A 23,900-nucleotide genomic window follows, 5' to 3' on the forward strand; every position below is an offset into this window, starting at 1 on the left:
TTTTGCTGCATTCATGTCCCTTTGTCCTTTTAATGGCTCCCTGAGATAATCTCTCAATATCGTCTGTCTGTTTTCACCTCTTTCCAGTTTTCAATAACCTCATTTGCTGGACATTTACCCAATGAGCTCTCCTCTGTGACAAGATTCAATGTTACTGGTTCTTGATTTGTTTTTAACCTCACCTTTGTTTTGTTTTAAGGATTGTCTTAAAGGAGAGTGAGGTAGAGAGGTGGAGAAGATTAAGTCAAGATTCCAGAGTCCTTAGTCTAGGCCCTAAGCTCTGGAATTTCCTTCCTAAACCTCGCTACCTCTCTTTAAGATGCTCTTTAAAACCTATCACTGAGACCAAGTTATCCGTAAGGAAGAGAGGCTTCAGGTACAGGCTAGGTACATTCCAACAAGGGTGAAAGGTAGGAGAATCAAGAGCAGGGCTCCTTGGATGACGAGGACGAAAGAGATTATGCTGAAACAAAAAAAGAGGGTGCATGATGCACGTCATGTAAATTCTTCAAGAGAGAACCAAGCCAAATGCAACAAGTTGACGGGACGTGAAGAGGAAAATAAAACTGGCAAAGAGAGAATATGAGAATAGAATGGCAGTCAACATAAAGGGGAACCTAAAAACCTTCCACTGGCATGTCAATAGTAAGCGGGTAGTAAGAGGTGGAGTAGGGCCAATTAGGGACAAAGAGGGTAAAATATGCTTAGAAGCGCAGAGCAAGGCAAGAATACTTAATGAGTATCTTTGTATCAGTATTTACTAAGGAAATGGAGGCTGACAAAAAAAGCAGAGAGAGTAGAGGCAGTGGACAAGGTAAAAATGGAGAGGGAGGATGTACTGGACAGGCTGGCTGTGCTTAGCGTAGATATGTCACCTGGTCCAGATGGTTTGCATCCCAGGTTGCTAAAGGAAGTGGGGATGGAGATAGTGGAAGGGCTTTCCATAATCTTCCAATCTTGCCTAGATATGGGGGGAGGTGCTAGAGGATTGGAGAGTGGCAAATGTGACATCCTTATTCAAGAAAGAATGTAAGGACAGTCCTGGCAACTACAGGCCAGTTAGTTTAACATTCGTGGTTGTTAAGGTTTTAGAAACTTGGAGAGGTTCGAGTTAATTAAGGATAACCAGCACGGATTTGCAAAAGGCAGATCATGCTTGACTAATCTAATTGAACCTTTTTACGAAGTACCAGAGAAGGTTGATAAAGGGAATGCAGTGGATGGTGTCCATATGGATTTTAAGAAAGCGTTCGATAAAGTACCACATAAAAAACGGGTTGACAAAAATGAGGCTCATGGAATAGAAGGATCAGTGTCCAATTGGATAAGAAAATTGGTTTGAGGACAACAAATAGTGAGCCACGGTAAAAGTTTTTTTTTCAGACTGGAGGATGATAGACAGTGGTGTTCCCTGAGGGTCAGTGCTGGGACCAGTGCTTTTTTTTTGGCTCTATAAAAATGGCTTGAATCTTGGAATACAATCTCAAAATTTGCTGATGATACTAAACTTGGAGGACTGGCTAAAGGTGAGGATGATCCAAACTGCCTGTAACAGGACATAGATAGGCTAGCAGAATGGGCAGAAAAGTGGCAGGTGGAATTTAATACAGACAAGTGTGATGCGATGCATTTTGGCAGAAGGATTGGGAGAGCAATATAGATTTAATGGCACAGTTCTCAAGAGTGTGCAGGGACCTGAAGGTGCATGTGCATCGATCTTTGAAGATGGCAGGACATATTGAGAGAGCGGTTAGCAAAGCATATGGGATCTTGGGCTTCATAAGTAGAGGCATAGAGTACAAAAGAATGGAAGTTAGGCTGAATCTTTATAAAACTCTGGCTAGGCTCTAACTAGAGTACTGCATCCAGTTCTAGTCACCACACTTTAGGAAGGATGTGAGGGTCCTTGAGAGGGTGCAAAGGAGATTTACCAGAATGGTTCCAGGGATGGGGGATTTTATTTACAAAGTTAGGTTGGAAAAGTTGGGGTTGTTCTCCCTGGAGCAAAGGAGATTGAGGGGAGATTTAACATACGTGTACAAGACCAGCTTAGATTTCTTTTTGAGAAATTTGAGAAGTGTTTGGATGAGCACTTGGAACTCCGTGGTGTGCAGGGCATCGGGCCAGGTGCTGGGGGATGGAATTGGAGTGGTTGGGTGCTTGTTGGCCGGTATGGATGCGGTGGGCCGAAGGGCCTGTTTCTGTGCTGTATAACTCTATGACTCTAGATAAGTTAGACAAAGAAAAGCTGTTCCCATTAACTGAGTGTACAAGGACTAAGGGACACAGATAGAAGGTTTTGGGCAAGAGATGCAGGGGGAGTATGAGGAAGAACTTTTTTATTCAGCGGGTGGTAATGACCTGGAACTCGCTGCCCACAAGGGAAGTGGAAACGGAGATAATCAATGACTTCAAGAGGAAATTGAATGGGCACTTGAAGGAAATAGACTTGCAGAGCTACAGGGATCGTGCAGGGGAGTGGGACTGACTGGATTACTCTGCAGAGAACAGCATGGACTTGATAGAGTCATTTATGGCCTATAAGGAGGCCATTCAGCCTATGACCACGCCACCTGTCCCTATAATCTCCTGTGTGGCCCAGTGTCAAATTTTGTTTGATAATGCTCCAGTGAAGTGCCTTGGATGCTTTTCACATTTAAAGGTGCTATATAAATCCAAGTTTCTGTTGTGGTACATCCCAGAGAGTGAAGTTATGCATCAACACAAAACATGTGGTGTCACTGGTCCATCAAAAATCTTCCTTTAAGTAACACCACAGGGCTGAACATGTTGACTAATTATCAAGGAAGACAAGGGTGACAAGAAGGAGTAACTTTCAGGAAGGGAACAAAAAAAAACATGTAGCCACAAGTTTCAGTTACATTACCTACAGATGGATTACTAACTGCTCAATTCAAACTGGAAACCATGCACTTTGTTCAAATTTTTTTTTTATTTTCAGCTCAGTTGTCACTAAGGTGAGCTTCACAAGAAATAAGTACAAAATCTCAGTGTACAAATTCTATTTAAACAAAGCAGGGTGTCTGTGGAAATGTGCTCCCAGATTCACTGATGGAGTTGCTCTGTTCCTTTTCACTTTCTGTTTCTCAATTTCCCTAAAGATGTTTTCATTTTTAATGAAGTCAGTTACAAACCCAAATAAAATGTAATATTAAAAAAAACAACCAATGTGTTTGCATATTTATTCGCCGTGGAGAATATTTTCTCCTTCAGAAAGCTTTTATTTTAAAGATGATTACAAAGTCTGATTATTGATGAATAAGGATGGCAGTTGTTTTCTTCCCATCAGACAGAAATGGCTGAAAAACGGCCATTTACAACTCATCGAAAATAACAGAAGCCAATTTTAACCCATACCGCCTGTCGGGAAACTGATGGGATGAGTGACAATGCTGGCCTGCCTGATTTTACTATTCACAGGAGTCACTGGACAGTGATATTGGACAGTGTTTAAAACTGACATTCCACCCAATCCCATGAGTTTCCCAGCAGCCACATTAGGTTAAAATTAACCCTGATGTTTTCACATGTCTCAAGCACTACACACACCACAGGGACCAGTGGTGTAAATGTAACCAGCTGCAAGTCAACAAACCAAATTGGGATTGGACCAATGGAGACTTCTGTGAATCGCCAATCCAACTCTCTTATGATAGGCCTCCTGTCCAACCCAACCTAACTCCCAATGTTTGACCCTCCTTACTGGGATAACTGTCAATCCCAGCCCTCACCTGACTGACTCCCAATGTCTACCCAGCTGACCCAACACTCTCCTGATGTCAGGTCTCCTAACCCAAGACATCTTTGTAATCCACCGTTCTGACCGCATCCCGACTTAACTAATTACTGATGCCAACACAACTGACCCAACAGAAGCCCTCTGCACCCAGCCTGACTCACTCAGCACCCTTCCTGGCTGAACACAATTCCCCATGGCTACCATGCACTCAAGTAACAGAACCTGTGGCTGATCTACTTTCTCTAAATTCATTGACTCGTTGATCACTGCCTACGAGGGTGGTGGAAGCGGAGATGATGAATGATTTCAGAAGGAAAGTGGATGGGCACTTGAGGAAAATAAACTTGCAGGGCTACAGGGAATCGAGTCAGGGAGCAGGACTGATTGGATAGCTCTACAGAGAGCTGGCATGGACTTGATGGGCTGAATAACTGTATGATTCTATGACTGGAATGTGTCAGCAGCTATCAAGTCTCAAGTGTCATGGTAACTACCTCAGAGGCTTGGAATGGGTCAGAAGGACTGTCATTAGTCATCAGGTCTCAAACTTGAGAATGAAGGAAAAAAATCTGTTTTGCACTTTTACTCATCAGCTTAGTCACATCTAAGTCTCCCGTTAATGACTACTCAGGCTATCTTTCTACTAGCTTTATTTCTATTACTTAAAATACAAAAAATGTTTCAAGCAAACCTCACCTAAAGAAAATATATTCTTGTATGTGTTTATACCTATTTCTATTTTTTCCCAGATTAAAATATGTATAAAAACTACCTAACCTAAATAAAGCAATTCATTCTTTTATTTAGGATGATTATTGTAAATGGATTTTTGATAAAGCCTCCAATGGTTGGCTAGAGATTCAGACTCGGGGTAGATTGGGACTTGGTGGGATAGTGTAAAACACTGTCTGTGTTACATCCATCTTGGTCTTTATTTCCAAACAGGAAATAATAACGGGCAGTGATGTAAAACAGACTCCCAAGCTCCCTAACACCCATTTTACACAATCGCACCAAGTCCAGATCTACCTCAGGCAGTATTTGAAGTGCTGGCTATAATGAGCTAGTACTCAATACCACCTCAATACAGTGAAGAAGACTATACAGTTTAACCTGAAGAGGTCACAGGTGACATCAGGTGGGGACAAAGATCATGAACAGGCTGGGAATTTGAATGAGCGATCAAGAAAGTAGCAGAGAGACAAATTAGCATCAGTTTGATGTCTCGTCTTGACAGTGTACTGGATGGTGAGGAACCCAGTAGAACACTCCAGCAATGGCAGAGGTTGTCTCTGTGCCACTGGTAAAAGTTGCTTCACAAGACTGAGGAAAATCGAATATTTCTAGAAAGCATGCATCCAGCAAGTCTGCTAATTTTGGGAGAAATCATTTTTAAATCTTGGAATCGATTATGCAAAGTCAGTAGAAATTGACAATGAAAGCTTTTTGTGCAAAGATATGTGCTGCAGTTTACCCGACTGATACTTGGATACACTGAGGATTGACACAGGACTGAAGGTGACACAGTCTGCAATTTTCACGGATGAACACTTCACACCATTACATTTTACAACCAAACATTCTGACTTTCGGGATGGAAATAATACCTTAGTTTGAAAAATGGGACCTTGTGCGAAGTACTTCTGAGAGGAAAACAAACTCATGTTCTGCCAACTGCCAGACTGCAAACAGCTGATTTATCAAAAACATCTTGGGATGGGGGTTGGGGGGAAACAACATTATGCTGGTTTCGGTAGTAGCAAACGCCAATCCTTCCTCACAAACCTACACAACATCACAAAGATCCCTGTGACCTTTTACTGTTTCATTCAGTAGTCACTCGCAACATACTGCCTGCAAAAGCAGTGCTTGGCACATCGGTAAATACACTATAACCTTCCTACACCAAATCCTTCCCAGCACACAAGTTAATTATTTCAAGTGTTTTTTAAAAGTTACTATGAAGTTATATACTAATAGGCAACAAAGTATGTGTTGTGTAGGAAATGGCTGCTGGTCATTACAAGCCTGGGCATTTCTGCTGGCCTGTTAGTGAACAGCTACTTAACTTGTAGGGATGATAGTCTTCCACTTGATATTTTAATATGAGGATAAACTGTTTATGCTAAGTGGGTTATTGGCTGTGCTACAGTAACACACAGAGGAATTGTATACAAATGTATTAAGCATTCAACTGCTAATATCACAGGAATTCCTAGGCAACTTGAAATTCTCTCCATTTATGACGAATACTTTTTGAAAATATTAAGGACTGACCAGGTGAACCTGAAGTAGCTATTCTACAACGTGAACTGTACAAAAAGTAACCATTCATATACAATTAACCATCAAAGGCTACAGAATCTAAAGCACTTTCTATGTTTATACATTATATGCCATGTATGTAGCTCATTATATTTACATTAATTTTAGCTCTATAATTTATTGTACTATAAACACTATAAACATATTCAACATATAAATATTTAATTCTATACATGGAAAGCTTTGAAACACTAATTGATAATTACGTCAGTCAAAACCGTGATATTCAAAAAGTTAGTTTTGCTTACTGACCACAACATTTTACACAAATGGAGATGTGTACTGGTAAACAATCAGGGCTTGCTTCCTACACAATCACAGGAATCTGCTGACAGGCCAGTCACTCCACCTCATTACACATTTGTCAGTAGTGTGGGCGCACGCTAGTCCCGTTGGCTCCTATTCAGCTGCTCTGGCACTGCTCCCGGTTAAACCTGGGAATCTGCCCCGAGGCTGTTGAGTTCTTCTGGGCTGAGTTTCTCTGGAGAGTTGGTCCTGACCCCCTGGCGGAAACCAGAGGCAATCTCATCAAATGTCCTTCCCTTGGTCTCAGGAACTTTGAAATAGGTGAATACAAAAAACAGGACCAGGAGCACAGTAAAGATGATGAAAACATAAGGTCCACAGAGTTGCTGTTAAGAGGAGAAAAGAAATCCTTTTAATGACATAAAGAAGTTTTGGCATTTGCTGACACAGTCCCCATCACTTACACCCGTGCTGTTTTCAAGAACAACTGCCTATATCGAACAAATTGCACTAACCATCTACCGTAACCATGGCAGCAATTACAAAGGCACTGCTTAAAGTGTTCTAAGTGAGACAGCTCTTTTATGTGGTTCTGTATTTACTAATTTTAAAACTCTGCTGATTTCAGACAAGGACAGGTCTTCCAGCAGCTTTAATGGAAGTCTTCACCCCGCACCCCCTTCCCCTGCACCCCCCCCCCCCCACCCCCTCCCTCTACCCCTCCCCCTTGCATCCCCTCCTCCCACCGGCACCATCCTACACCTGTGTAGGGGCCCCAACAACCCCACTGCCTTGTGGGCGTCTCGGGAGAGACCAAGGCTAAGGGAGTAAACCCTAACAGAAAATCCGGAGCGGAACCCCGTAGGCGGTCATGTGTCACCTTTGGCATGTTTCCGGCAGTTCCTGCAGCCATACTGGTGCCAAACGTCGTGTCCTGCACTCCTTTGGACCCCACCAAAAAGGCCGAGAGGGGGGTTTTGACGACTGGGCAACTCTCAACCTCCATAAATTTGCCCAGGCATGCGCCATGGAGAGGTCACTCCATAGTTGCCTCACAGCGACTGAAACAACACGGAAGGCAGCAGTTACGGGTTATAAGTCCAGATAAATTGGCGTAGAAACTGGGCGCCACGGGTTGCCTTTGTCGGTGGGAGAGGTCATTGCACCTCACTGGACAGCTACCGCCCGCCTCAAACCGGGCAGCCCCCGGTCAATAAGGTTCTGTCCCGCCACAGTCTGCCTGCTTCAATGGGTGCTTGGAGCTCAGGGTCATTGCCCGAAAGGTGGACTGATACACCGCACCAAACAACATGAAAAAAGGAAAGAAGGTACCAGCCCTTCGCTTTGCAAGCTGGAACGTCAGAACTATGTGTCCTGGCCTGTCGGAAGACCTTACACAAATCAACGATTCTCGGAAGACCGCCATCATTAACAACGAGCTCAGTAGACTCAATGTGGACATTGCAGCACTTCAGGAGACTCGCCTCCCCGCGAGTGGCTCTCTAGCAGAGCAAGACTACACCTTCTTCTGGCAGGGCAGGGATCCTGAAGAACCAAGACAGCATGGAGTGGGCTTCGCCATCAGAAACTCCTTGCTCAGCATGATAGAGCCTCCCTCAAATGGCTCGGAACGCATACTGTCCATCCGACTGCTCACCACCTCTGGTCCAGTACACCTACTCAGCATCTATGCTCCAACACTCTGTTCCGCACCTGAAGCTAAAGACCAGTTCTATGAACAACTCCATAACATCATTAGCAGCATCCCCAACACCGAACACCTATTCCTGCTGGGGGACTTTAATGCCAGGGTTGGGGCCGACCATGACTCATGGCCCTCCTGCCTTGGGCGCTATGGCGTTGGAAGGATGAATGAGAACGGGCAGAGACTGCTTGAGTTGTGTACCTATCATAACCTCTGCATCACCAACTCGTTCTTTCACACTAAACCCTGTCACCAGGTTTCATGGAGGCACCCAAGATCACGTCGTTGGCACCAGCTAGACCTCATTGTCACAAGGCGAGCCGCCTTAAACAGTGTTCAAATCACACGCAGCTTCCACAGTGCGGACTGCGACACCGACCACTCCCTGGTGTGCAGCAAGGTTAGACTCAGACCAAAGAAGTTGCATCATTCCAAGCAGAAGGGCCACCCGCGCATCAACACGAGCAGAATTTCTCACCCACAGCTGTTACAAAAATTTCTAAATTCACTTGTAACAGCCCTTCAAAACACTCCCACAGGGGATGCTGAGACCAAGTGGGCCCACATCAGAGACGCCATCTATGAGTCAGCTTTGACCACCTACGGCAAAAGTGCGAAGAGAAATGCAGACTGGTTTCAATCTCATAATGAAGAGCTGGAACCTGTCATAGCCGCTAAGCGCATTGCACTTTTGAACTACAAGAAAGCCCCCAGCGATTTAACATCCGCAGCACTTAAAGCAGCCAGAAGTACTGCACAAAGAACAGCTAGGCGTTGCGCAAACGACTACTGGCAACACCTATGCAGTCATATTCAGCTGGCCTCAGACACCGGAAACATCAGAGGAATGTATGATGGCATGAAGAGAGCTCTTGGGCCAACCATCAAGAAGATCACCCCCCTCAAATCTAAATCGGGGGACATAATCACTGACCAACGCAAACAGATGGACCGCTGGGTTGAGCACTACCTAGAACTGTACTCCAGGGAGAATGCTGTCACTGAGACTGCCCTCAATGCAGCCCAGCCTCTACCAGTCATGGATGAGCTGGACATACAGCCAACCAAATCGGAACTCAGTGATGCCATTGATTCCCTAGCCAGCGGAAAAGCCCCTGGGAAGGACAGCATTACCCCTGAAATAATCAAGAGTGCCAAGCCTGCTATACTCTCAGCACTACATGAACTGCTATGCCTGTGCTGGGACGAGGGAGCAGTACCCCAGGACATGCGCGATGCCAACATCATCACCCTCTATAAAAACAAAGGTGACCGCGGTGACTGCAACAACTACCGTGGAATCTCCCTGCTCAGCATAGTGGGGAAAGTCTTTGCTCGAGTCGCTCTGAACAGGCTCCAGAAGCTGGCCGAGCGCGTCTACCCTGAGGCACAGTGTGGCTTTCGTGCAGAGAGATCGACTATTGACATGCTGTTCTCCCTTCGTCAGATACAGGAGAAATGCCGTGAACAACAGATGCCCCTCTACATTGCTTTCATTGATCTCACCAAAGCCTTTGACCTCGTCAGCAGACGTGGTCTCTTCAGACTACTAGAAAAGATCGGATGTCCACCAAAGCTACTAAGTATCATCACCTCATTCCATGACAATATGAAAGGCACAATTCAACATGGTGGCTCCTCATCAGAGCCCTTTCCTATCCTGAGTGGTGTGAAACAGGGCTGTGTTCTCGCACCCACACTTTTTGGGATTTTCTTCTCCCTGCTGCTTTCACATGCGTTCAAATCCTCTGAAGAAGGAATTTTCCTCCACACAAGATCAGGGGGCAGGTTGTTCAACCTTGCCCGTCTAAGAGCGAAGTCCAAAGTACGGAAAGTCCTCATCAGAGAACTCCTCTTTGCTGACGATGCTGCTTTAACATCTCACACTGAAGAATGCCTGCAGAGTCTCATCGACAGGTTTGCGTCTGCCTGCAATGAATTTGGCCTAACCATCAGCCTCAAGAAAACGAACATCATGGGGCAGGATGTCAGAAATGCTCCATCCATCAATATTGGCGACCACGCTCTGGAAGTGGTTCAAGAGTTCACCTACCTAGGCTCAACTATCACCAGTAACCTGTCTCTAGATGCAGAAATCAACAAGCGCATGGGTAAGGCTTCCACTGCTATGTTCAGACTGGCCAAGAGAGTGTGGGAAAATGGCGCACTGACACGGAACACAAAAGTCCGAGTGTATCAGGCCTGTGTCCTCAGTACCTTGCTCTACGGCAGCGAGGCCTGGACAACGTATGCCAGCCAAGAGCGACGTCTCAATTCATTCCATCTTCGCTGCCTTCGGAGAATACTTGGCATCAGGTGGCAGGACTATATCTCCAACACAGAAGTCCTTGAAGCGGCCAACATCCCCAGCTTATACACACTACTGAGTCAGCGGCGCTTGAGATGGCTTGGCCATGTGAGCCGCATGGAAGATGGCAGGATCCCCAAAGACACATTGTACAGCGAGCTCGCCACTGGTATCAGACCCACCGGCCGTCCATGTCTCCGTTATAAAGACGTCTGCAAACGCGACATGAAATCGTGTGACATTGATCACAAGTCGTGGGAGTCAGTTGCCAGCATTCGCCAGAGCTGGCGGGCAGCCATAAAGACAGGGCTAAATTGTGGCGAGTCGAAGAGACTTAGTAGTTGGCAGGAAAAAAGACAGAGGCGCAAGGGGAGAGCCAACTGTGCAACAGCCCCAACAAACAAATTTCTCTGCAGCACCTGTGGAAGAGCCTGTCACTCCAGAATTGGCCTTTATAGCCACTCCAGGCGCTGCTTCACAAACCACTGACCACCTCCAGGCGCGTATCCATTGTCTCTCGAGATAAGGAGGCCCAAAAGAAATGGAAGTCTCCACCTTCTGACTACCTTCTGTAACTGTCAACAGTGCGAACAGCCTGCTGTAACTGTCTGAAGTCTCTATCAGCTGCTCGCACCGTTGACAAAGTACAAGAGACAGTGAGAAAGTGGAGAATTTGGGCAGTCAAATTGTGCCAGAACGCCTGCACCCACTGTATATGTGGGGTAGGGGTGGGGAACTATACCACGTCAGTGTTGCAATGGGCTTATTTGTTATATTGATGCCAGTGCAGCTAAATACACTTGATGAGGTTCCACTCCCTGGTGTAAAGCCTTGGTCAGTGAGAGCCCAAAGCGCACAAATGGACAATCAGGTCAGCAAACCCGACCCACAAGATCTCCAAATTACTGTTTTACAAAATATCACATTTAATTAATATGCTTCTGTGCTGGAGATGTTCTCAATTCATCACCTCAAATTACTCCCAGTACCACTGGAAGACACAACCCACCAATTTCGAGTAGCTATTTGAGTGCTTTCTCTAGACATTGCCTAAGTTTGGATCCACCATACTATAGCTGGGTGTGTGTCACAGTTCAAGAGATAAAGTGTGCCCAAAGTTTCAAACATGCATTACTGGTGGAGAGCTTTGCCCAGCAGCCATGCATGGGCACCACCCGCTATTTCCCTGCACGCAGGACCCACCGTCAAGGTTCCCTGTTGACACAAAAATGTAAGTTCACGGTTTTACTGAAAGCCTAAAGATAAGGTCAGTGGTGTTATCTCCAGGTTTTACTAGGACGGATAATCACTCTTTACTGCTTCCCTGCACCACCCCCCCACACCCACCCCCCCCCCCCCCCCCCTCCCACACCCCTACACCGCACCCCCACCCCCGTCCCCTGTAATTTGGGGATGTGTTTGAACAATACAATGCTCCTACCTCGACGTATTGGAAGCCCATGCCAACAATGAAATTTGCAGTCCAGTTACACAAACCAGACACAGCGATTGCAGCTGGTCTGGGGCCTTGACTGAACAGCTCAGCAACAATAAACCATGGGATTGGGCCAGGTCCAACCTCAAAAAAGGCGACAAAACCAAAAATGGCGATAATGCTTATGTAGCTCATCCAAGTCAGCTGGTCCTGCATAACAAAAAACACAACATATTTAGTGTTTTATATTTACAAAAATCCAACTCATTCCCAAAGTATAAAATGGAACAAAACCTCCTCGGTGACATTTTTTTTTTAAAATCAGTATTGATTTCCCCTTTTTCTTGTGATGTTTTTACAGTCTCTTTATGTTGTGTATCTTCCCAAGATAAGCCAATAGGCTGCAGGAACAATGTTTTCATCAATGGTCAACTCTGTACTCAGTTCCTTACCACGAAATTGCCATAGAACCAGCAGCACACGCTGCTTATATCTAAAATCATTCTTACATCATAGCTGTGATTTGCAGCCAATTCAAAGTTTCATTTCAACAGAGAGAAAACAATCTCCACTGGATCGCTTTCATTTTTAGGTGAGCTGCAGCAGTTTGATTGGATCTCTGGCAGTGGAATCCTTTCCAGTTTACCCAGGATTAATCCAATATATAGAAGCCTATCATTGTATCACTGACAATTTGCCACTCTTAGGATCAACAGGATTCGGCCCCTCAAGCCTGTTATTCAATAAGATCATGGCTGATCTGTATCTCAATTCTATCTTCCTGCCTTGGCTCCATATCCATTAATCCCCGTACCCAACAAAAATCTATCAATCTCAGTATTGACATTTTCAATTGACCCCCGACCTCAACAGCTTTTTAGGGGAGAGAGTTCCAGATTTCCCTCCCCTTTGTGTGAAGAAGTGCTTCCTGGCATCACCCTTGAACGGCCTGGCTCTAATTTTAAGGTTCTGCCCCCTTGTTCTGGACCCCCCCCCCCACCAGAAGAAATAGATTCTCTCTATCGACCGGATCAACTCCTAAAATCATCTTAAACCCCTCAATTAGATCACCCCTTAACCTTCTATACTCATGGGAATACCAGCCTAGTCTATACAACCTGCCTTCATAATCCAACTCTTTTAGTTCTGGGATCATTCTGGTGAGTATCTTCGCCCAGGAATTATGCTGAGTGAATGGGTCAAAAGTTTAAGCATAACTGTCATGAGCTACAATTACCCCAAATTGAAGCTGAAGGGGTAGAGTTAAGAAACCGAGAAGTTTTTTTTATTCATTCATGGGATGTGGGCGTCGCTGGCCAGGCCAGCATTTATTGCCCATCCCTAATTGCCTTTGAGGAGGTGGTGGTGAACTGCCTTCTTGAACCGCTGCAGTCCATGTGGGGTAGGTACACCCACAGTGCTGTTAGGAAGGGGGTTCCAGGATTTTGACCCAGCAACAGTGAAGGAACGGCGATATAGTTCCAAGTCAGGATGGTGTGTAACTTGGAGGGGAACTTGCAGGTGGCCTTTATACATTCCCTCAGAATAATCACCAAGCAGCAGTCACACATTAAATTAGAAAATTGTACATTTACTTACTTTTCACAGAGAATAACCATTTTCTTAGAATCATACAGCACAGGAGGCTACTCGGCCCTTTGTGCCTGTGCCAGCTCTTAGAAAAAGCTGTTAAATTACTCCCACTCCCTGGATTCTCTTTCCCGAAAGCCCTTTTCAAGTATATATCCAATTCCTTTTTGGTATTAAAATGTTCTAAGCATTTCCATTTTGCGAAAAGCACTGTATAAATCAGCGCCCTGGGGACTTGTACCGTGTATTCAATCATCTGGTGTGAGTTAACATGGGCATAGAAAGATTTCACAGAGCTTTATTCATGGAAATTCAAGGTGACTCAAAAGGAGATTAAATAAATTAGATAAAATCCATGATTGTGCAAGCACTACATGTCCTCAGAAGGAAGGGATTTGATGGTCTTATATTGTTCTATACTTCTTATCTCTGTTCCCTGAAAAATTCCTTGTAAAATAATCTCATAATTGAGCTAATTACTAAATACAGTGAATTCTTTATGTATTTTTTTCAAAATTGCATCAAGCAGCCCCTGTACATTTGTTGAATTAATTTCTGTTAACTGCCTCTTGTTAATCAATAATTGGAAGGAAGTATGCTGAATTGAACTCTGCCCTTTCATCACTTAGCAGATAGGCCCAGACCCAGTCCAGGGCAATTGTATGAAAGTCTTCTTCAACCATTAGCTGTATGGGTCCCACATGAAGTGAGTTTGGGCTCCCTGAGTGCGACCAGACCACTGCCCTCAAATGTAATTTTTAATGGTGATATTGTTTTTCTTTGACTATAGTGTTCTTTTAAATGAGGCAAGTTATTTTAATAACACATGCACTGCAAAATGAATCACTCAACATGTCTCTCACCAGAAGTACAAGTGCAATGGTCATCAGAATTGCACAGCAACTCATCCCAGCCAGTCCAATCAGATGAAGCGTCCGTCTTCCAGCTCGCTCCACTACAAACAGCTGCAGAAACAAAGACATCACATTGGAAACTGTGGCCAAGAATTGCGATCCTGTCCGTTTTCAGTCCACAGGCTGGGTGCACGGCCACAAGTCAGAAGCCCCAGGCCTGAGCCAAAGCAGCTCATCAGCATATTTTCTCAACAAGCTGCAAATGTCACCTGAGCATCCAGAGGTCAGAAGAGGACTAATGTGGGCTGACAACAGTCCTCAGGTAGAATGACCGGAGGGCTAACACCTGGCTGCAGTGCCCCGCATAACACTCCTGCTGCCCCCCCTCCCCCACCTCGACTCCGCATGAAGGTAAGTGCAGAAGGAAATGTTTAGCTTTATAGTGACCACCCCCGGATATCCCTTTAAGGACTGCTGGATAAAGTGCTGAAGAGCCTCAAATCCTGAGCATGCTGACACGTATATGTGCAATTTGGTCCCAACAAATTTCTGCAAGAGGTCCTGAAACAGATGGTCGGTCTCCCATTGGCAGATGCAAGGTGCCTAACACCTGCTTTAGGTGGCCACCAGGCATGCCTGAACATCACTGAACCCAATATGGCATTGGATATATTTAAGGTGCACTTGGGCTCAGGACACAGGACTGCAAAATTTTATGATTTTGGTCCCCATTCTACAACCAAAACAGGTATAATGGGATCCAAATTCTACTCCAGAGAATTTTAATTCCTGCATTCTGCTAAAATGAGAAAACATTTTCAACTACAATACATTTATCTTTCTGAAAGACCCATTAACTTTCCCCGCCCGCCCAGAGAAATATTCTCCCTTTCTCTCTTGATGGTTCTGACTTGTGCAGATGATGCCACATGCTGGGCTATGTCTCACACCCCAATCAAGAGGCCCCTTTTTAATGCGAAGACGTGGATGGTTAATGTTGATGGGTTAAGACTGCAGAATGCAAACATGCTCTCACCCAGTGTCTATACGTGTGAAAGACCCAACAGAGGTTGTGATGTGGTAATCATGATCAACAAGCCTGACTGATCTTACCGGCGATGAATTGTAATACTCCTACAGCGACCCCAACAGGGGTTAGCAAGCTTAGCACAGACAAGGGATTAAATCTGGAATCTCAGTGATCTGTGTGGTGACTTATGTTCCAGTTTAAAGCTTATTTCCTAATTTTACTGCACAGTACGTTTGGGAAACACAAGTTAAATAATTTCTTAATGGGATACATACTGATACGACTGTGAAGGCTGTGTTGACCACACCAGAACCAATGGTGGCATAAACAGGCTGTTCAACTCCAGCTTTTTCGAAAATGCTTGTGGAGTAGTAAAATATCTGCAGAGAAAATAAAATGCATGTTGAGAAAACAATGGCATAAATGATAGTGTGAGTAGCACATCGCCACGCCTCCTGAGACAGCATCTTCCAAACCCGCGACTGCTACCACCTATAAGGACAAGGGTTGCAGATGCATGGGAACACCACCACCTGCAAGTTCCCCTCCAAGTCACACACCATCCTGACTTGGAACTATATCGCCGTTCCTTCACTGTCACTGGGTCAAAATCCTGGAACTTCCTTCTTAACAGCACTGTGGGTGTATCAACACCACACAGACTGCAGCGGTTCAAGAAGGCAGCTCACCACCACTGTCTCAAGGACAATTAGGGATGGACAATAAATGCTGGCCTAGCCAGCAACACCCACATCCCATGAAAGAATCAAAAAAATTACAATATCAAAAACACACATTTTCAGAAAAGAATCATGCAGAATTCTGATTGTTTGTACAGACAAAATAAAGTAATGAGAAACCAAACATACAGGGAACAGATGTTCAGTTAGTGCAGGCAGTAATCAGATGGTGAATCTTATGGATTTTCCCACGAGGAATGTGAAGGTCAGCAGACCTACAGGAGTTTCACTTTATAGGAGCAATATCGAGAATTTTGCTTGTGGACATCAGTGGGCTGCAGGATTTTCCATCCATTTTGCAGCAACCTCTCTGCCTAAATTCCCAACATGTACCATGAGCAGATGAAACTCCACATGGAATTGTACAATTTACACACAGACAAAGCTGTGTTGTTGTCTAAGGCAGTACTTCATTCAGAGTACTCAGATTGAGAGTTGATATCTGGTTGCCTTATCCTATTATTTCTCTTGCGAGGTGACCCAGAAAGACCATTCAAGGTGGCGCGAAGTTTGTTTCTTTTCTAATAGGGCAGACTTTGATCTGCCCAATTGGAGTTTCCCAGATAATGAAGGGAAGTGATTGGGCCAATTTCTTTGCTATAGAAAAGTGTTCAAAGGGTAGCGACACAAATTCTAAATGCAGAAGTTAAAATTAGTAAGAAATAAATTAAATTAGTAAGGAATTCAATAGATAAGAGACTTGTAGAATGAAAGGGACAGAATAATTGAGTTCAAGAGACAATGAGATGGATTTCTAACGAGAATGAATGGAGGGGCCATGATGAGTAGGCTGGGGAATGGTATTCAGGTACCAGAAAAGGACAAGCTTGCTGGACCTAATAATTCTTGCCTGTTCACAAAGAATATTTTGCTGATAATACTTACAGCATTGATGCCAGACAGCTGCTGGGACAACTGCAGCACGATCGCAATGATGATGGGTTGCCGGTACACTGGTGAACGGAACAGCTCGGGAATTGTGACCTTCTTCTCTCGCATCATTTGTCTGCTCTCTTCCTTCATCTCCTGCAAGTCACTGCTGACATCAGTTGTTCCACGAAGTTTCTTCAGAACTAAAAAATATTTGTGAGTGTTATTTTAAGAAATATTAATTCACCAACTTCTTTAAATTGTGGCAAGCGTGTTATGCTGCTTATTGAATTCAATGATATATTATGCTGTGGCAAAGTGGGGAGGGGGCGGCAGTTTTAAAATGAATGGACAGAAAATACTGGGCTGGGAGTGTGCAATTTCCCAGGAATACCAAAGTGGGAAATCCCCTCTCGAACTCCCGGGATACATGCTACTCTTCAGTATCTCTCCCAAAGCCGTTCCTCATTCTCAGCCTTAACCCGAGTGTCAGCCGACTCTTCGACAAGGAGCATGTTGCAGGTAAGTCCAACCATATACTAAGCTGATCTCCACGCACGGACACCTTTTGGCAGGAACTGCTGGACAGTGATAGGGAGCAGGAGGCCCAGCTGAATTTTACTCTCCCTACCTCTTAGACATTGAGCTTAATTGTAACCAGCTATACTGCAGCCTAAAGCTGAGACCAGCTCGGATAAAGGATCAAACTTGGAATTACATTGGTCTTGTATGGCTAAGTATCCACATTTACTATGGGTGTATTTGCTATGAGTCGTTAGGAAGCCCATTTTATGCTTAATGAACAAGACAAGTACAGAGATTCTGGGCAGGGGTCCAGCACACTGGGAGTTGCTGCATTATCAAAGTATTGTCTTTCAGATGAGATTTTAACCTAAGGCTCCATCGACACATTCAGAAGGATGTAAAAGATCCTGTGCCACTAATTGAAGAGCAGGCATGACTGGCTGTCCTGTCTCTTGATCAAAAGCAGATTAACTGGGCATTTGTCTTCTTTGCTGTTTATGGGATGTTTGGTGCAGATAAAATTAGTTGCCAGGTCTGCCTACAAAACATCACAGAGAGCACTTTGGTAACTTGTTGGTTGCAAAGTGCTTTCAGCAATGAGGGTGGGTAAAGGTGCTCTAAAAATGCTTTTATCAGTTCATTTCTAATAGGCAAAACACAACAGAGCCTTATCCAGCATGACAAAAAACTGAGTACTAGTGGCATCAGCTTTAGGTGAGAGAGAGAGAGAAAGAAAGAGAGAGGGAAAAAGTCGGGAAGGAAGACTTGAATTTCTATAACATCTTTCATGACTACAGGACATCCCAAAGTGCTTTACAACCAATGAAGGACTTTTGAAGTGTAGTCACTGTTGTAATGTAGGAAATGCGACAGATAACTTATTGAGTCATAGAGTCATTACATCACAAAAGAGGCCATTTGGCCCATCAAGACCATGCCAGCTCTCTGTAGAGCAATCCAGTCAGTCCCATTCTCCTGCTCCATTCCCGTAGCCCTGCAAGTTTAGTTTTCTGCACAGCAAGCTTCCAGCTTTAGCCTCATCACAGGACCAGTTCCTACTCTGAATCTCCCACTCTCAATCCCATTTCTGCTGTCAGATCTTGTGAGACACCCACAAAATTACAGCCACCTGTCCCTGGCAACACCAAGCACCCCTAAAGTCACCCACCGACCATTCCTAGAGTTGCCAGCCAACCTCATTCGCCTAACACAAACGATAATATGTCAATTGTGTTTTTTTAATAGTCATCCAGTAACCAATAAGCAAATCCATAAAACTTTCCTCACACTACAGTTTGTTAAGTACTTAGATATCTTGTATTATTCTCACAAATAGCTTTATTTTATTTTTTTTAGAGATACAGCACTGAAACAGGCCCTTCGGCCCACCGAGTATGTGCCGACCATCAACCACCCATTTATACTAATCCTACACTAATTCCATATTTCTACCACATCCACACCTGTCTCTATATTTCCCTACCACCTACCTATACTAGGGGCAATTTATAATGGCCAATTTACCTATCAACCTGCAAGTCTTTGGCATGTGGGAGGAAACCGGAGCACCCGGAGGAAACCCACGCAGACACAGGGAGAACTTGCAAACTCCACACAGGCAGTACCCAGAATCGAACCTGGGTCGCTGGAGCTGTGAGGCTGCGGTGCTAACCACTGCGCCACTGTGCCGCAGAGCGACAATAGTCGCTCAGCTGGTGGGAGATTAAACAGTGCTGCGCCTTTAATGTGCAAAATCTTACCGTTCTTTGCCTTGCTTTCCTCATTCCTGTTGATGAGGAGGAAGCGTGGGCTTTTTGGACAGAATGGTAAAGCAATACACTGCAACAATGCCGGCAGGAAGAGAAACCCAAGTAGCAATGACCAGAGAGATTCATTCCCCATGATAGACTCCAACCCAAAGATCTGGAAATACAACGGAAGATTGGTTTAAATAGTTTACATCTGAAAAGAAGTCATAAAAAATGTTACTCTTAGTTTAATAGGTCATATCAAAGAATCTTCAAATGATGGAATTTGGAAGGGGTGACAATGGTCGAGAGTATTGTGCAAAGGCTCCCAGTCTGTGGAAGTGCAGAACCTCACTGTTACTCTGAGCAGATCAGCAAAAACAGCAACTCTGGGTGGTATTGATCTTCCATCTTCCTGCATTGTTTATTTTGTAGACTGTGTAACATCAGCCTAGAGAGTTAGCCTTTGTGGTAAAATTTCCCCAGTGCACACAGAACTTAGAATTACTAATAGTTCACAAGCCAAGGTTAGTGTGTTTAGCTGCGGACAAGTTACGTTAAGTGTGGGACTGGTCAGACAACTGACGGCACAGCAAGAAATTTACAAGTTTAAAAAGTCACACTTAAAACTCACAATTCAGACTGGGGGTTGGAACTGAAGGCAGGAGTTTGGTAGGAGAGCTGCTATTTAACTACAAAGTGATTCCTGACAACGCAGCCAGCCACTGACGTCATCAGGCTGCGCCAAGGTGCGCACATGTGCAGACGGGCTCCCGCTCTCTGCGCGTGCGCTGCGTTCCGACTTTCCAGGACTGGTTAGCGCATGCGCCGATGACGTCATCGCGTGACGTGTGCATCTTCGGGCAACGCACTGGTTGGCCTCTGCGCATGCGCTTTATGCTTACAGCAATGCAACGCTAACCCGTGCGTCAAGCACCGCTCTCCCCCTCGCTGCTCCGCTCTTTCGGCCGCTCCACTCCCCCCTTGCTGCTCTCTCTGGCCGTGCCATGCTGCTCCCCGCACCCCCGTCCCAGGCCAGCTCACTCGCCCCCCTCTCCGGCCCGCTCCACTCCCCCCCTTCACCCGCCCGCTCCACTCCCCCACCTTCCTGGCCTCGGCCTGACGTTTTAGTGGCACAGGCTGCATTTGTGCATGTGCCAATGCAGCGCCACCTAGTGGTAGCGTTGTCAGCAAACGCATCCATTTAATTATCACTGAGCTTCGGGAGTGCGGTACAATCCTATTATCAGTTGGTCTACTCCCATTCTCCAGCTCTGGGGTACCTGAATGATAACTCGCCCTCACAGCTCCTGGATCCATTGTTCAAGACAGCCTGCAATGCCCTACTTGATTAGCAATTCTCTCTCCTGATTTAAATGTAAAATTGAGAGGAAGGATTTCCACTGAAGTACAGCACATTGTTTTCCTCAGCACCGTCAGGTGTCCTATTCATCGATCTCTGAACAATGAATCACTAGTTTGAACAAATTGTCAATAGAAGCAAAGCAAGTAAACCTTCGTCCCGACTGGTCTGAACTAACACTGCTCTATTGTTGTGTACACTCATGCTTGGATCAATAATGCAATGATCTATTTTTCAATATTAATCTACAATCATTAAATATACTTGCTGCATTTAAAATTATATTAATGCATATGTGGAAGATGATGTCTGCAGCTATGTCGCGACAGTTTTCCTAGATTATAATAGGTAATAGGAAAGTGAAGCACACATGAAGCTGCAAGCTGATTGTATCATGTGCAACACATTTCCATCGCAAAGATTAACAGTTAACTGACTACTGCTCACCTGTGCAACGAGAATTCCAATCACAATTCCTAGCTGATGGAGGGTACCCAGAGCTCCTCTTAAAGCTGTGGGAGATATCTCACCAACGTACATGGGAACAAAGCCCGTGGTCAAACCACAATAGATGCCGATAATGAACCGTCCCAATATCAGCATTTCAAACGAGCTGGCCAGTTTAGAAAATCCCATGAGAGCGGCTGCAATAAATGCCAGGATGTTGATCATCAGCATAGAATTCCGCCTGGTTTGAAGTTAAAACACATTTTTTAAGTCAAACAGAATTAGATCTTACAGTCTTCAAAGTATTTGGTCTTGAGATGGAAATAATTAGTATATATCAGATCAAATTAAATGGGTCTCAGTGTTATAAATAGTCATTCACTGGAAAATGTATTCTGCGCTGTTTAGACAGATTATTTTACTATGTCTTCAACATTCTCATTTACATTGTTTAGTAGACATCCATGTTCAAATGTGATTAAATTTATAATTTATAAACAACAAACTCACAACTGAATCAGTTAGTGAACATAAAAACATAGCAATGATAATAGTTAGGAATTTTTTTTGGTATGTATATGGTTTTATTTTCGTACTTAATTATATTAAATTAGATAAAATTAGATTAATTAGACAAAATAACAGGCTGGAAAGTGCACTAGTGTTGTAAAACAGCGCAGAACAGTTCTTACAACTGACAATGAGCTACACGTTCATTGAAAAGGGATTGAAGTCTCAATGTTGGACATGGGGCAGAAGGTCAAAGCTTCTGTTTTGGTACAATTTAAACCCAAACAGTGTCAAAATACTCAACAAAGATCTTGACATTTAGAAGAAAAGCACGGCATCAGAACTAGACACCACTACAAAATCATTGTCGTAGAATGGAATTCCTGTCTTATTAACAAAATCATGAATGCATTGTATATTAGTAAACATTGGTTGAATAGTGAACTAACTCAATCAAGCTGAAGATTCAGATCTCCCTTTTTGTTTCCCCCTCCCTCCCCCTTTCCCTCCCTCTGTACTTGCTTAAAACCTGTTACTTTAACTTTTTCTAGTTCTGATGAAAAGTCATTGGCCTGAAACATTAACCCTCTTTCTCTCTCCAAAGATGCTACCTGGCTTGCTGAGTATTTCCAGCACTTTATGTTTTTACTTCAGATTTCCAGCATCATTTGTAAAGATGATGATAAAACTTTGTGAAATAATCTGAAATTAGCAACTTGTAAACCAGTTATTAGGATGAAGGATTACTGGTATGAATATAGACGGGTTCTGAATAATTGTTAATTACTACCAGTCAACCTCCCTGGCACTGAAAATTAACTACGGCCAGATAAGCAGTTCATTAAATTCACTGCAAGAAATCAGCTTTTGAACAAGGCACAATGCCACAAAAGACTCAAATGTTGAAGACTATTGCTTCATTTTGAATAGCAGAGTAATCCATTTCCCACATTGGATCAAAAGTGTTACAAGTCAACAGGCTGAAACAAAATTGCTGGCTAAACAGTAAGTACTTGTGACTGAAATGTTGCAAGAGTTCTTGAGTCACTGATTTTCATTTGTTCTGACATGACTGATAACTCCTATGTGAGGGACGACTGATCATTTCCTGTATGATGTTTTGCTGCTTCATTCAGATGATGTAACACTATTTGATTCTCAGGTTGGAATAAATAAGCCAGAGGAGGAATTAAATCCTTGGGTTGATCTGTAAATACCCAAATATATTTACCATTGGGGCCAAGAATGTTTCAGGAAACAGAATTTTCAATGAAATATTTAACTCCCTTATGCCTTATTTTACACTAACTGCTTTGGGTTCCTTTTCTTTCACACAACATTTGGTAAAGCACCTTGGAAACATAAATGAGCATTCAGCAAGAATAGGATTCAAGAATTCCACTGTTTTTATTTTCAAGAGCAGGAATGTTGGGATTAGGCCTGAAACTGCAAACATATTTGATCACCTTCCCACCAGCTCCCAGTCTGTCTGAGAAACCTAATGTTTGAAGTTCAGATCATAACTCTGGTGTGCTGATGATGGGATCGATTCATTATTGGGACATTGAGCAAAGCTAATGCTATTGTATAACTTTCTTCAGACCAATGCTGAAAGCTGGTGCAATGCTTGGCTCTTAATGAGATTTGGCTGCATTGTGTGGTGTACTAAGTGTCAGGTGCTTGGTAAGAATCTGTTAGCTAGCAGACCAGATCCCAGCCAAGAGGCAACTTCCTGCTTGAGACCACTGCTTGGTCTAGTCATACCTTCAACTTTGTGCTAATGTAGCTTTTTAATGTAGAAACTGTTGGATGGAAATGGTGGTCAGACATGTCCTTTGGCTTTTTAAGATGATAAGGACAGTTGGTCAATGTTAAATGGAAGTTGGTTTAATCTCTATATTTAGGAAGTAAACCAGCTGAAGAATCAATTCAGAGCCACAGGTAAGAACACAAGACAGTGATGTGGTCTGTTTCTTTGTATCTCAGCCACTCTTCATGACGGTGATTAAGTTACTGATTTGGAGAGCGGAGGGGCATTGAAAGACAGATGGAAAATGCCTGACCCTGGCAATTGGAAGGTAGCAGAATGTGATATCATCAGTAGCTATTAAAGATTAAACTGGTCCTTGACAAGGACTTCTGTCCTTAGGATTTCAACCGTACTTGTTTCCAACTGTTGCCAACTTGTATTTGAAATATAGCTGTGCTATAATCCTATTAAAAGAAATTACGACCACAAATAGATGCAGCTTAATTTTTTACTTCTTTGTTGTGAATAATTCTGCAATAGCTGGTATATCAGGATTGCCAGAAATTGCAGCAATAGTGAGTGATAACAAGTTGGGTTACTGCAAAAATGTAAAACTTTAGTTGTTAACAGCAAATATTTCCCTAGAGCTGTGTCAGGGTTTGTGATATTATAAAATGCTGAGTCACATATCACA

The 23,900-nt window shown here is 43.9% G+C and overlaps 1 protein-coding gene across 1 annotated transcript in view; it reads right to left on the reverse strand.

Annotated features, from left to right (window-relative positions):
• Positions 1–2,931: 2,931 nt before the first annotated feature.
• LOC137351949 (solute carrier family 2, facilitated glucose transporter member 1) overlaps positions 2,932–23,900 on the reverse strand; it is a 49,821-nt gene continuing 28,852 nt past the window's right edge. Inside the window, exons 4-10 of the mRNA XM_068016836.1 lie at positions 20,947–21,187; positions 19,149–19,311; positions 16,879–17,066; positions 15,529–15,633; positions 14,233–14,334; positions 11,786–11,989; positions 2,932–6,717 (exon numbers count right to left, since the gene is read on the reverse strand). Coding sequence (XP_067872937.1) covers positions 6,514–6,717; positions 11,786–11,989; positions 14,233–14,334; positions 15,529–15,633; positions 16,879–17,066; positions 19,149–19,311; positions 20,947–21,187 — 1,207 coding nt within the window. The 3' untranslated portion in view covers positions 2,932–6,513. The remainder of the gene's footprint in view (positions 6,718–11,785; positions 11,990–14,232; positions 14,335–15,528; positions 15,634–16,878; positions 17,067–19,148; positions 19,312–20,946; positions 21,188–23,900) is intronic.

The sequence above is a fragment of the Heterodontus francisci genome, chromosome 37 (genome assembly GCF_036365525.1).
Source record: "Heterodontus francisci isolate sHetFra1 chromosome 37, sHetFra1.hap1, whole genome shotgun sequence".
NCBI lineage: Eukaryota > Metazoa > Chordata > Chondrichthyes > Heterodontiformes > Heterodontidae > Heterodontus > Heterodontus francisci.